This window comes from Hemitrygon akajei, chromosome 14 (assembly GCF_048418815.1).
Source record: "Hemitrygon akajei chromosome 14, sHemAka1.3, whole genome shotgun sequence".
NCBI classification, from domain to species: Eukaryota; Metazoa; Chordata; class Chondrichthyes; order Myliobatiformes; family Dasyatidae; genus Hemitrygon; species Hemitrygon akajei.
This window is the reverse complement of record NC_133137.1, coordinates 19,733,375-19,748,681: the sequence shown is the minus strand read 5'-3', so window position 1 is coordinate 19,748,681 and position 15,307 is coordinate 19,733,375. Positions and strand designations below refer to the sequence as shown.

At 45.3% G+C, this 15,307-nt stretch overlaps 1 protein-coding gene across 4 annotated transcripts in view; it reads left to right on the top strand.

Annotated features, from left to right (window-relative positions):
* LOC140738345 (N-acetyllactosaminide beta-1,3-N-acetylglucosaminyltransferase 4-like) overlaps positions 1-10,136 on the top strand; it is a 28,179-nt gene extending 18,043 nt beyond the window's left edge. For 3 of the 4 annotated variants that reach the window (XM_073065567.1, XM_073065565.1, XM_073065566.1), the window contains one exon: positions 1,536-10,136. In XM_073065567.1, coding sequence (XP_072921668.1) covers positions 1,564-2,634 — 1,071 coding nt within the window. In that variant the 5' untranslated portion in view covers positions 1,536-1,563 and the 3' untranslated portion in view covers positions 2,635-10,136. The remainder of the gene's footprint in view (positions 1-1,535) is intronic. The other variant, XR_012101353.1, reaches the window with a different exon arrangement.
* Positions 10,137-15,307: the final 5,171 nt, after the last annotated feature.

Here is a 15,307-nt window from a genome sequence, read left to right as displayed (position 1 = left end):
ACCTAAGTATCTCTTAAATGTCCCTAATATATCTGCCTGTACCACCACCCCTGGCAGCACGTTCCACACACCCACCATTCTCTCCAATCATCTTAAAATTATGCCCTCTCATGCTAGCCATAAAAAAGGTGCTGTGTAATCTATGTCTTTTATCATCTTATACACCTCTATCAAGTCACCTCTCGCCTGCCTTTGCTCCAGAGAGAAACGCCTTAGCTCACAAAGCCTTTCCTCATAAGACATGCTTTCTAATCTAGGCAACATCATGGTAAATCTCCCCTGCGCTCTCTCTAAAGCTTCCACATCCTCCTTATAATGAGGCGACCAGGACAAAACACGATGATCTAAATGCGGTCCAACACAAAGGGGTAATGGGCCTGTTTCTGTGCTGTTTGATCCTATGTCTCTAAGTTAGTTGTAGTTCTCAGTATTATAATTGTACATACAGTGCTGTGGAGAAGTCTTAGGCACATATATAGCTAGGTTGCCTATGACTTCTGCACAGTAGGTACTGTATTTGTCACTGTGGAGTGGAGAGCGAATTTGTAACTCTGGTGGGAACAAAGGATGTGGGGAATGGTGAGGGTGGAGCACTGCGGAGCGGGGTGGAGCACTGCAGAGTGGGGTGGGGGGTGGGACAGGTGGCAGAGAAGGAGTGCTGGGGCGGGGGGGTGGGGGGGTGGTGCGGGTGCAGACAGACCCAGCCCTGAGACACCAGGCAAGGTCTTTGAATTCCAAACAGTTGGTTTATTGATCACTACGGGACGTCTCTCTGGTGCTTCATCCTCCCTCCCCTTTCCCTTTCTCCAACCATGATTCCCCTCTCCCTGCCCCCTTCCCACTCAGTCCACAATAGAGACCCATATCAAAACCAGGTTTATCATCACTCACATAATATCATGAAATTTGTTTTCCTTTTGCGGTAGCAGTACAATACAATACATTAAATTACTACAGAACTGTGCAGAAGTCTTAGGCACCCTAGCTATATATACGCGCCTAAAACTTTTGCACAGTACTGCACCTTGCAATTTCAGTGGTTTGCTATTGAGATGGTATTCCCATCCAAAAGCAAATTAAATCTTTTTTAAATAATGAAAAAAAAAATTGTCAGAATCTCGTATCAGTAATTGGCCCTTGAACTCTGGCAGTATGTGAGATGCATGCTGGGAAATTTGAGGCCTGTACTCAATCCGAGACCCAGAGCGGATACATCGACCACTGACCAAAACTAAAGGGAGAATCATTAAGCCATTTGTCAAAGCAGTCGGCAAGCATTGATTGCTCAAGCAATAAAATCAATAGAACATGGAAGTATCTAAGTCATTGTAAAAGTACACATAAATAACATAGCAGTATTTTTGAAAGATACACTTAAAAGTTCTGGTGCAGTTTAACTAATTAAATTCAACTTATTAACCTTCTACACCACTTGGGGTGTCTGGGAAAGCAGCTGTAGAAACTTGTGATTGTTGTTACCTCTGAGGAAGTAGAACATTTTCAAACTCATTCTGTGTTTTATCTCTACCTTGCAGAATGCTGTCCTAGCTAGGTCCTCTCAGAATGCCTTTGCGGAAGAAAAGAAGAGCACTATACCTTGCTCTGACTGCATCTGTGTTTTTGCTGGTTCTCAAGTGGCAAAGTGGAATTGTCACAATTGACAAGGATAAGGAAAGGACTCGTCGTGTCGTGGTCCCTACAGTTACTGTTAACGCCACCGAGACAACCCTGTGCTTACCAAATACAGCATACTTCAACAAGTCTACAGTACTGCCCAAGGTATACCAGAACTTCTTGGAGTATAAACACTGCAGGACTTTCCGAACTTTGAGGAAACCAAAGGAGTGCACAAAAGAACTGTTTCTATTATTAGCTATTAAATCGTTAGCTTCCAACATAGACAGGCGAATCACAATTCGAAACACCTGGGGAAAGGCGGGGGTTATCAATGGAGCTGAAATCAAGCTGGTGTTTCTTTTGGGCGATATCAAGGACTATCGAGGTCAGCCGCTACAACAGATGTTGGCCTACGAGACCAGACAGTTTGGTGACATCCTTCAGTGGGACTTCCAGGACAGCTTTTTCAACTTGACGTTGAAGGAGATTCATTTGCTGCGATGGTTTGCTGCAGACTGTCCTTCGGCAAAGTTTGTTTTAAAGGGAGATGATGACGTCTTTGTGAACACCATAAATGCGCTGGAATATCTCAAGGGTTTTGACCCGAATCAGGATCTTTTGGCTGGGCACATCATTTACAATGCAAAACCCAAAAGGAATAAGAAAATTAAGTATTTTATTCCTGAGGTCATGTACAAGCATAAAACATACCCCCCCTACGCTGGTGGTGGTGGCTACATAATGTCTAGGAAAACTGTATTACGCCTGTATAAGGCAGCATCCAAAACAGACCTTTTCCCAATAGATGATGTGTTTGTCGGGATGTGTTTGGTTCAGTTGGGGATAAGGCCCACCCCACACATGGGCTTCAAGACTCTTGGGGTACCTCACGCGTTTGCGTTTGACCCGTGCTTATATAGAGACCTCATTGTGGTGCACAAACTGAACCCGGCAGAAATATGGATGATGTGGAGTTTAGTGACTGACACAAAATACAAGTGTGCGAAGGTACTGTGAGAAGAGGGCCAACGGACTCGAACTTGAGAAAAACCTCAGGGAAGAGTGCTGAGCTGGCTGGCTGCTGGGAAAGTTAAAGTTAATAAGATGCTTTAATAATATTTATTTTATAAAGCACTGACAGCAACATTTAATGGCAAGAACAACAGAAGTGAAGAGAGAGGCACCACATGGACTCAATTCCCATAGTCTGTGCATTTAGTGACAATAGAGCTACTGTAACTAGAATCACTATTGGTCTGTTTAGCACTGCCTTTTTTCTACAGTCCCCTACTTATGTGTAAAAAAATCATTGATAGTTCTGTTGGAAACCGGGAAGACCTTAAATAAGCGTAGGATCGGATCAAATATTTCAATTCCTGTTTCAATAGCTGATTGTATTTACAATTTACTTGCTGCCCGGTATGCCGCTGGTGTCCGGGGCACCAATGAAGGTCCTCCATCTCTGGCAGTGTTCAGAGCTTCCTTCATCACGTCAGTAGCTTCCTCTCGGTTTTCACCAACGCAAGTCCCAGGTGGAGGCTCGGGAATACCGTCGCACTCAGAAGGATTCTTCACTGCTGTTTCTGTAACAGTTTTGTTTGACCGGTCGGGGCTGAACCCTCCGAACTGGAGGGCCGGTGGACCACTCTCGGCCTGGCCTCCACCCTTTGACCCGTTCGGCATGGGTGACCCGACCAAGAGCCAAAGCATAAAGCCCTGACTCCAGCCAATCAGCTTCCGGGTCAGTGAGGCACACAGGCCTCCAAACCCCAACAAGGAAGGTTTTCCACTTCCTTTAAAATAATTGCATGTATTTCTTCACTCCTCAGGGGAAGGGAACATTAGAGCTCCAGTAGACATTGGCTTCCACTACATTTTATTCTGTTTTATCATCTCCTTCATATATGGACCGTGGGTCTTGCCTAGAAGGCCTGATTTCATTGGCCAACTCAAGTGCCCTTGTGAAGAAGGACTATTACAATTGGTGCTGTGAAGGTACTCCTGTAGTATGGATGGGGAGAGAGTTTCGTTTCTCAGACCCATGGCTGGCTGTGGGGTGCTGTATATTTTCCATGTCAGGATGGTCTGCAACCAGGAGCCACTCCGCCTGTCCTTCTATTTGTCAGAACTCACGGGTTTGGGAATTGGCCTTGGCGTGTAACTTGTAAAATACAGCAAAGCTATAAGTGGGAGGAGCTGGGGGAAAAAAATATCTGAAATAGCAAAATAAAAATGCTGCAGATACAACAAATCTGAAATTAATGCATAGTGTCCGCCGGAAGAGTTTCACTCGTGGAACTGAGCACCAGGTGCAGAAGACTTGCACCTGATAGGAGGGTGAAAGTGAATTGCCATCCCCTGAACTTGCACTGTATTTAGCTGGAACGGTGTAGCTGGCCAAGGACTGGGGGGCGTAAGGAGCATGAAAGTGACATGACTGGATATTCAAGGCCATGCTTCCTGATTGAATGGAAGGGTTTGGCAAAGCAGCCATCCCATCTACATCAGCCCTCGCCGAATGAGATTATATGGTGACTCTATCAAGACCTGGTGCGAGATGGAAGGCTAAAAAGGGATCGAAGGGGCAACTTCTTCCTGCAGACAGTGATGTGTATGTGGAACAAGCTGCCTGTGGGCAGGTACAATAACTACATTTAAAAGTTGTTTGGATGTTTACAAGGGTAGGAACGATTCTGTGGATCAAATAGGACTAGTTTAGACAGGCACCATTGTTAGCGTGGACCAGTTAGGCCTAAGGGCCTTTCTCTGTGCTGTATCGCTCTCAGTTTTTAGAACACAGAAATGAGACAGTGTACCACAATACAGGCCCTTCAGCCCACAATGTTGTGCTGACCTTTTAACCTACTCCCAGACCAGTCTAACCCTTTCCTCCCTCGCACAGTAGTATGCAAAAGACTTAAGCACATTTATATATAGCTAGAGTCCTTAGGTACTGTATTCGTCAATGTGGAGTGGAGAGCGAGTTTGTAAATCTGGAGGGAGCAAAGCATGTTGAGAGTGGCAAGGGTGGAGCGCCATGTGACAGGAGGCAGAGAAGGAGTGCCAGGAGCGGGTGGAGGGGGTGGCACGAGTGCAGGCACACCCTGCACTGAGACACCAGGCAAGGTTATTTGATTCCAATTGGTTTATTGGTCATTACAGAATGTCTCTCTGGCGCTTCCCACTCCCTTCTCTCTCCCTTCCCCCTTTTCCCAACCGTGATTCCCCTCTCCCTGCCCCCTTCCCAGTCTCAGTCCACAATAGAGACCCATATCAGAATCAGGTTTATCATCACTCACAGATGTCATGAAATTTGTTTTGTTTTGTGGAAGCAGTGCCAAGCAATGTGTAAAATTACTACAGTACTGTGCAAAAGTCTTGGGCACCCTAGCTATGTATATATACCATATGTGCTTAAAGCTTTTACATTGTACTGTAGTCTCCAATTGTCCTTCATTTCTGCATTTTACTTTTGCTAATATCAACCAAGACAGCTGCAGAGTTGGTGCAGAACTCTTACGCAGTGAAGGGTAAATGGGGCACGACTCAGTGACTACTACACACAAATATCTTTGGAGGCAAGGTTAATCCACGTCCCGAGGCTCAGAACAGTTTGTGTAATCTGCCCTTCGTTCCTCGACTAAAAATAAAGGTAAAGTTCCTCCCCGCCCCTCGTTTGCTGCATCGGGCGGCAAGCTCGCCACTTCTTTAGCGTTTTGTCTGCTTTACGAGGTCGAGTTGCCGGCTCGATGCTTAGCCCAGCACGGGTGAAACGCGTGCGAGGAGCCGGCCGGATTCGAACCCGATACCTCCCGCTCAGAAGCCCAGTGCCACAACGTTGCTTGACTAAACTCAAGGATAAATGATTGTCTCCTGCCACCAAAGTGGGGTTGAAGCCTGGGCCTGGAGTAGATCAGCCATGATGGTATTGAATCACAGAACAGCTTTGAAGGAGCAGGTGAACTACACCTGCTCCTGTTTTCTTGTTTTGATGACAACCGGCAGTCATGGAGCAGTGAGGTTAAGTGCTTTGAGAAGAAAGGGGGGGAAATCTAGCTGATAATTGCCTTTGAATATAAAGGAGGTTGAATTCCGTCCATCAAGGGTGCCAAGCTGTTGTAATAGAAACCTGGGTTTGACAGGGGTGAGATAGGTCACAGCCAGAGGCTGGCTTTTTGTACTTTGTATCGGCTTGTCACAGTCAACAGCTTCCATTCACCCGAAACCGGCTCCATCCCTTAGGGATAGATTATTGCAATTCCGACTAAGTGCCTTTGCTAACCCAGTGCACAGTAATTTCAATGCACGCCCGTCCTGTATTCATCGAAACCCGTCTGTCTTCAGAACATTAACTGCAGGAGGAACCAGTCTGGCCCTTGACCTTGCACTGCCTTTCTCCAACATTTCCATCTCCCGGTGCAGATCCAATTTCCCCTGAATCAGGTTTATTATCACTGGCACGTGCCGTGAAGTTTGTTAACTGAGCAGCCGCAGTTCAGTGCAATACATGATAACATAGAAATAAATACAGTAAGTATATGTATGTGTATTAAGTAGTTAGATTTTTAAAAGTGCAAAACAGAAATCATATATAAAAAATGTGAGGTGGTGTTCATGGGTTCAACGTCCATTTAGGAGTCGGATGGCAGAGGGGAAGAAGCTGTTCCTGAATCACTGAGTGTGTGCCTTCAGGCTTCTGTACCTCCTTCGCGATGGTAACAGTGAGAAGAGGGCATGTCCCGGGTGATGGGGTCTTTAATGATGGATGCCACCTTTCTGGGGCATCGCTCCTTGAAGATGTCCTGGATACTATGGAGGCTAGTGCCCAAGAAGGGGCTGACTAATTTTATAACTTTCTTTAGCTTCCTTCAGTCCTGTGACGTAGTTCCCCCAGCCCATACCAGACAGTGTTGCAGCCTGTCAGAATACTCTCCACGGTACACCTATAAAAGTTTTGGAGTGTTTTAGGTGACAAACCTAATCTCTTCAAACTCCTGATGAAATCTAGCCACTATCTTGCCTTCTTTATAGCTGCATCAATATGTTGGGAAGAGATTAGACCCTCAGAGATACTGACAGCCAGGAACTTGAAATTGATCACTCTCTCCACTTCTGATCACTCTGTGAAGATTGGTTCATCCCTAGTTTTGCCTTTCTTGATACCCTTGTATGATCAGGAAATTTATAGATGGTATTTGAGCTATGCCTAGTCACACAGTCATGGGTATAGAGAGAGCAGAGCAGTGGGCTAAGCACACACCCCTGGGGTGCACCAGTGATGATCATCAGAGAGGTGGAAATATTATTCCAATTGGAAGTCGAGGATCCAATTGCAGAGGGAGGTACAGAGGCCCAGGTTCTGTAGGATTGTGGGAAGAATGGTGTTAAGAGCTGAGCTATAATCAACAAACAGCATCCTGACATAGGTGTTTGTGTTGTCCGGGTGGTCTAAGGCCTGTGTCTGCCTTGAGCTATTGTGACGATAGGCAAATTGCAATGAGTTCAAGTCCTTGCTGAGGTAGTTCAGTCTAGTCATGACCAACCTCTCAAAGCACTTCAATCACGGTAAATGTGTTTGCTACCGGACCTTAGTCATTAAGGCAGCCCACACGACACTGCTCAGGCACTGGTATAATTGTTGCCTTTTTGAAGCAACTGGGAACTTCCGTCAGTTACAGTGCGAGGTTTAAAATGCCCTTGAGTACTCCTGCCAGTTGGTTGGCACAAGTTTTCAGAGCCTTACCAGGTACTCGTCCGGGCCTTCCGCCTTGCAAAGGTTCACCCTCCTGAAAGACTGCCTGACATCGGCCTCTGAGACACAGATCACAGGGTCGCCGGGTGCATTAGGGATTTTCACAGCTGTAGTTATATTCTCCCCTTCAAAGTGAACATAGAAGGCGTTGATGGAGTGAAACGTCGCTGACATTCATGCTATTGGGTTTCCCTTTGTAGGAAGTGAAGTTCCTGCAAACTCTGCCGGAGTTGACGTGCATCAGATGTCGCCCCCCTCCCGCGAAATTGTTTCTTCTTTGTGGGCACACACTCATCCACACGGGTTTTAATGAAGTCTGTAATGTACCCATCCAAGTTCGAAGATGAATCCCTGAGTACAGTCCCGTCCACCGATTCAAAGCTGTCCTGTAGGTGCTCCTGTGCTTCCCTTGTCCAAACCTTCTTGGTCCTCACTACCGGTGCTGCAGTCTTCAGACTCTGCCTGTACTCGGGGAGTAGACGTACAGCCAGGTGATCAGACTCCCCACAGTGAGGGCGTGGAATAGCACGGCAGGCATTCTGGATGATGGTGTAACAATGGTCCAGAGTTTTGTCTCCTCTGGTGCTACAAGTGGTTTGTTGATGGTAATTATTTCGTGACTTTTTCAGTCTGGCCTGGTTAAAATCCCCCAAAACGATGGTGAGGGCGTCAGGGTGTGCGGTTTCGTGCATGTTGATCCCATCGCCCAGATCATCTAGAGCCTGTTTGATGTTGGCCTGAGGTGGAACGGACGCCGCCTCCAAAATGATCGGCAGGTAAAATGGACGGCACTTAATTGCGAGATATTCCAGGTCTGGTGAGCAGAACCGGGACATCACTGATACATTTGTGCACCAAGTGGTGCTGATTATGAGGCATACGCCTCCCACTTCTGCTCTTGAGAGACTCGACAGTCCTAAAGCAAACCTGTCAATCTCAATCGCCGCGACCGGTACGGAAGGGGTTAACCAGGATTCCGGGAAACAAAGGGCGTACGTGGTCCTAATGTCCCTCAGATTCACACCCTCGAATTTATTTCCTAGAGACTGTACGTTCGCCAGCAAGGTCGTTGGTACTGGGAGTCGAAAACCCAGTTTTCTTAAACGCACCTGTATTCCTGACTGGCAGCCACGTTTCCCCCGAGGAGTCTGACGAGAAGTGCGGCCAACATCGGCTATGATCCTGTTAATTGATCAATTGTATCGAAACATCTTTACTAACTGTACAGAGTTTAAAAGCAGTTGTGATTCTCAGCTGTATCAGGCTAAAATGGGAATATTTAATTATATTCAGCGGGCAGTGCTTACAACGAGATCGCCCGGAGGCGCCCCGGAATTAGAAAGGGTATTTCGCTACCCTTAGATTAGAAATTAAAATTAAAAACATTAGAGATCTTGCGCATTTGATCTGGTTTGAATTAATTCATTAGCTGAGCCTCCGTGCCCCTCCGGGCAGAGAATTCCAAAAGTTCATCACCCTATATATGAAGAAATTTATCCTCATTTCAGTCCATAAGACCATAAGGTATAGGAGCAGATTTAGGCCATTTGGCCCATCAAGTTTGCCCATGGCTGATCCATTTCCCTCTCAGCCCCAACCTCCTGCCTTCGCCCCATATCCCTCATGCCCTGACTAACCAAGAATGCATCAGCCTCTGCCTTAAATATACCCAGTGATTTGGCCTCCACACTCTATCACATCCGCACCATCAGTTTCCTCTCAGTTGTACATTATTATGTTTCATTTCGCCTGTCTCCAGCTGATAACCTGTCAGCTCACAGCTTACACTGCAATTTACCAAAGAAAAAATCAGCGCAGACTCGTGTAAAACACAGAGAGCTTCATCCACGACAGGCTAGACATGAAAAAGGGGAAGAAGATGAGAAAGAATTGGAGAACGTTAAGTAACATAAGACAAACTGTTTAAGGGGAAGCTTTGGAAAGGAAGATGAAAACAGTGAACGATAATTAGAAGCAGGGAGACAGCAGCTGAAGAGAAGCCCAAGACATGTTATGTTCAAAGTTGAAAAAATTTACCATCAAAGTACATATATGTCACCATATACAACCCAGAGATTCATTTTCTTGCGGGCATTCACAGTAAATACAAGCAACGCTGTACAGTCAATGAAAGACTGCGCCCGACGGGACGGACAAACAACCAGTGTGCAAAAGACAACAAACTGTGCAAATACACAAAGAAAAACAATAATAAATAAATACACAAACAATAAATATCAAGAACATGAGATGAAGAGTCCTTGAAAGTGAGTCCATAGGTTGTGGGAACATTTCAGTAACGGGGTGAGTGAAGTTGAGTGAAGTTAGCCTCTCTGGTTCAAGAGCCTGATAGTTGAGGGTCAATAACTTGATAAGTTGATGATAGTTGAGGGTCAATAACTGTTGCTGAAACTGTTGGTGTGGAGAGGAGCAATTTAAAATAAAACTTCAGAATGTTTAACAATATAACAATTTTATTTGTAAAATTTATGAACATAATCTTTCAAAAATTTATAAAAATAACTTCAATAAATGAATAATTGTAAGATAAATGTCCAAAAGACCATTGATACACTTTATAGAAAGGCTCAACAGAAACTCTCGACTGTGATTTCGTGGTCAACGCTTCAGAATGAGGAGGTTCGGTGCTGGAGCAAGTCTTGCACTATTGCTGTTGGACAGTAGAGGGCGTGCTCTAGTCCAGGTGAAATGGTAAACTGAAGCTTTGTCTGTTTGGAACGAAAACGGGAATGCTTTGGGAGGAAAAGCCAGGATCTACTTGTTTGGGTAGTTGTAAAGTATCTAATGGCATCGCTTTGAAGAGGAAGGCAGTTACCTGGCCAGTAATTATTCACCCAAAACCTATTCTTCAGGCAAGGCGTTGCTTCAAGGTGTGATTTTGTTACAGTACTGAACAGTGTCACTGGCTGTGTGGCATTGGGGCCTTGTGAAATGGAGATCTTCCCCTTGGAACTCATCCACTTGAAGACTGCATTGATTTATAGATAAAACTTTGTTTTATTTTCTAAAATTAAGACCATAAGATATAAGAGCAGAATTAGGCCCATTGAGTCTGCTCTGCCATTTTAACATGGCTGATCCATTTTCCCTCTCAACCCCAATCTCCTACCTTCTCCCCGTAATCTTTTACACCCTGACTTCTCAAGAATCTATCAACTTCTGCCTTATACCTATGATCTGGCCTCCACGGCCGCAGGTGGCAATGAATTCCACAGATTCACCACCCTCTGGAGATGGGTCGGCCACACCTTGAGGAAGAGCCAGTCGAATGTCACTCGACAATCACTCGAATGGAATCCACAAGGGAAGAGAAGAAGAGGTCGCCCAAAGCAAACCTGGAGGTGTAGGCTTTTGGATGAACTGAAAGCCGCCGGCCAAACTTGGGAGACTGCAAAAACATCTGCCAGAGATCGCAGGAAGTGGAGGACTTTTGTTGAGGCCCTATGCTCCATAAGGAGCGAAAAGGGTTAAAGGAGGCCACCCTCTGGCTAAAAGAAATACTTTTGAAACCTCTCCAATGACAGCACATCCTTTCTTAGATAAGGAGCACCAAACTGTTCACAGTACTCCTACTGAGGCCTCTCCAATGCCTTATTCAGCCTCAAAACTTTGCAACAAAGCCATCAATTCCATCATCCAAATCCTTGACATATAATGTGAAAAGAATTGGTCCCAACACAGACCCCTGTGGAACACCACTAGTCATCGGAAGCTAACCAGAAAAGGCTCCCTTTATTCCCACATTTTGCCTCCTGCGAATCAGACACTGCTTTATCCGTGCTAGAATCTTTCCTGTAATATAATACCATGGGCTTGTAGCTTGTTAAGCAGTTCCATGTGTGGCACTTTGACAAAGGGCTTCTGAAAATCCAAGTACACCACATCAACCAATTCTCCTTTGTCTGTCCTGCTTGCTAATTTCATCAAGGAATTCCAACAGATTTGTTAGGCTAGATTTTCCCTTCAGAAAATCATGCAGACTGCGACCTGCTTTATCATGTGCCTCCAAGTATCCTGAAATCACACGTCAACAACAGTTGACGCCAACTTCTTCCCAACCACTGAGGCCAGACTAACTGGCTTATAATGTCCTTTCTTTTGCTTCCTGAAGGGTGGTGTGACATTTTGCATCCCTACGACCTCTCAAATTGTGAGGAGTGTTTACGTGTCTCCATTAATGTACACTGGGTTGTTCTGTTAGTCTCCCCTCTGGCTGTGGGAAAGGTTGATGCCTCTCTGTCCCTTGTTAGGTAGAGGCAGAGAGAGCCCATGGCATGTCAAATTGCCAGATGAATAATAGTTTTTGTGCAACTGGTTTCCCTTTGGGGGCTTTTCTTTTGCTTGCATGCTGGGTGATGGGTGCTGATGCCTCCTGCTGAAATAACTGGGGGAGTGGGAGGGGGGGAGGGTTAATGCATTGCACCTGTTTGTGCATCGGAGGGATGCCTCACTGTCATTCATTCTTTGGGGCTTTCTTCCGTTTTGTGGGCGCCTGCAGAGAGTAAGAGTTTCAGCTTGTACACGGTGTACCTGCTCTGATATTAAGTGGAACCACTGATCATTAAGTATCACACTCCAGTCCACTCTGATAGGTTAAAAGCCTAATCAAAGTGAAGGCACTATAGAGCAACTTTCCTGGGAATATTCAATCAGTTAACTGAACCAAAGTAAGGGGAAATAGATAGATAGTTAGATAGATAGATACTTTATTCATCCCCATGGGGAAATTCAACTTTTTTTTCCAATGTCCCATACACTTGTTGTAGCAAAACTAATTACATACAATACTTAACTCAGTAAAAAAATATTATATGCATCTAAATCACTATCTCAAAAAGCATTAATAATAGGTTTTAAAAAGTTCTTAAGTCCTGGCGGTTGAATTGTAAAGCCTAATGGCATTGGGGAGTATTGACCTCTTCATCCTGTCTGAGGAGCATTGCATCGATAGTAACCTGTCGCTGAAACTGCTTCTCTGTCTCTGGATGGAGGATGTTCAGAGTTTTCCATAATTGACCGTAGCCTACTCAGCGCCCTTCGCTCAGCTATCAATGTTAAACTCTCCGGTACTTTGCCCACGACAGAGCCCGCCTTCCTTACCAGCTTATTAAGACGTGAGGCGTCCCTCTTCTTAATGCTTCCTCCCCAACACGCCACCACAAAGAAGAGGGCGCTCTCCACAACTGACCTATAGAACATCTTCAGCATCTCACTACAGACATTGAATGACGCCAACCTTCTAAGGAAGTACAGTCGACTCTGTGCCTTCCTGCACAAGGCATCTGTGTTGGCAGTCCAGTCTAGCTTCTCGTCTAACTGTACTCCCAGATACTTGTAGGTCTTAACCTGCTCCACACATTCTCCATTAATGATCACTGGCTCCATATGAGGCCTAGATCTCCTAAAGTCCACCACCATCTCCTTGGTCTTGGTGATATTGAGACGCAGGTAGTTTGAGTTGCACCATATCACAAAGTCCTGTATCAGTTTCCTATACTCCTCCTCCTGTCCATTCCTGACACACCCCACTATGGCCGTGTCATCAGCGAACTTCTGCACATGGCAGGACTCCCGAGTTATATTGGAAGTCTGATGTGTACAGGGTGAACAGGACCGGAGAGAGTACGGTTCCCTGCGGCGCTCCTGTGCTGCTGACCACCGTGTCAGACCTACAGTCTCCCAACCGCACATACTGAGGTCTATCTGTCAAGTAGTCCACTATCCAATCCACCATGTGAGAGTCTACTCCCATCTCCGTTAGTTTGTGCCTTAAGATCTTGGGCTGGATGGTGTTAAAGGCACTAGAGAAGTCAAGGAATGTAATCCTCACAGCACAACTGACCCCATCTAGGTGAGAGAGTGATTTGTGCAGCAAATACGTGATAGCATCCTCCACTCCCACCTTCTCCTTATACGCAAACTGAAGAGGATCCTGGGCGTGCCTGGTTTGTGGCCTCAGATTCTGTATTATCAGCCGCTCCATGGTCTTCATCACGTGCGACGTCAAGGCAACAGGTCTGAAGTCATTCAACTCCTTTGGTTGTGGCGAATTGATGACTTTGTGGCGAAGATTGTGCACGATACAAAGAGAGGTGGAGAAGCAGGTAGTGATGAGAAAGCAGAGAAGCCACAGAATGACTTAGACAGATTAGGAGAATGGTCAAAGAAATGGCAGATGGTGTACAGGGTCGGGAAGTGTATGGTCATGCACTTTGGTAGAAGGAATAAAAGCATAGACTGTTTTCTAAATGGGGAGAAAATTCAAAAATCAGAGGTGCAAAGGGACTTGGGAGAACCTGTGCAGGATTCCCTAAAGGTTAATTTGCAGGTTGAGTTGATGGTGAGGAAGGCAAATGTCATGTTAGCATTCGTTTGTGAGGACCACAGTATAAAAGCTAGGATGTAACATTGAAACTTTATAAAGCTCTGGTGAAGCCTCACTCACAGCATTGTGAGCAGTTTTGGGCCCCTTATCTTTAAAGGATGTGCTAAAACTGGAGATGGTTCAAAGGAGGTTCACAAAAATGATTCCACGATTGAATGGCTTGTCGTATGAAGAGCGTTTGATAGTCCTGGGCCTGTATTCGCTGGAATTCAGAAGAATGAGGGGTGATCTAATTGAAACCTATTGAAGTGTAAAAGGCCTTGATAAAGTGGATGTGAAGAGGATGTTTCCTCTAGTGGGAGAGTCTAAGAGCAGAGGACAAGGTCCCGAAACAGAGAACAGAGATGAGGAGGAATTCTTCAGCCAGAGGGTGGTGAATCGGTGGAATTCATTGCCACAGGCAGCTATGGGGGTGAAGTCTTTATGTATATTTAAGGCAGACGTTGATAGATCTTGATTGGTCAGGGCATGAAGGGATATGGGGAGAAGGCAGGAGATTGGGGCGGAGAGGAAAATGGATCAGCCATGATGAAATGGTAGAGCAGACTCGATGGGCCAAATGGCCTGTTTCTGCTCCTATATCTTTTATAACAGACAAAAGTTTGTCTTCTTCAATGCTAAAAATTATCACTTGCAGTTCACTCGTATTCCACACTTTCATTTTATGAATTTGGGTTAAATTTCCATTGGTACTTTTTCCATGAAGGTTCTAACTAAGACTCACAGGGTTGTTACCTGGAACATACAGGAACAGGCCATTCGGCCCACAGTGCTGTACTGCACCAGCTAAAAAGCAAATCAAAAACACCCAAACACTAATCCCTCCTATCTACACCATGTCCATATCCCTCCATTTTCCTTACATCCATGTACCTATCAAAACGTCTCTTAAAAGCCTCTAATGTATTTGCCTCTACCACCACACCAGGCAGCCACCACTCTGAGTAAAAAACTTACCCCTCACAGCCCCTTTGAACCTACCCCCTCTCATCTTCAACAGTGTGCCCTCTGGTATTAGACATTTCAACCCTGAGAAACAGATACCCTCTGTCTACTCTATCTCTGCCTCTTATAAACCTCTATGAGATCTCCCCTCAGCCTCTGCCACTCCAGAGAAAACAATCCGCTTATCCAGCTTCTAGCGAGAGCAAATGCCCTCTAAATCGGGCAGCATCCGGGTGAACCTCTTCTACACCCTCTCCAAAGCCTCGACATCCTTCCTATAGAGGGGCAACCAGAACTGTATGTAATACTCCAAATGTGGCCTAACCAGAGTTTTATAAAGTTGCAACGTAACCTCCTGACTTTTGAACTCAGTGCTTCGACTAATAAAAGCAAGCATTCCATAAGCTTTCTTAGCCCTGTTGGCGAATTAACATTTAATGCATGCCTGTACATTGCTTAAATCTGTATTTTACACCATAATGCAAACTTTTACCCCCATACTTCTTGAGTTATATTTATAACAAGCTTGATAGGTTAAAATCCCCAAAATATTAAGGAGGGAAGATCCGGAATAAACCTTTTAGATT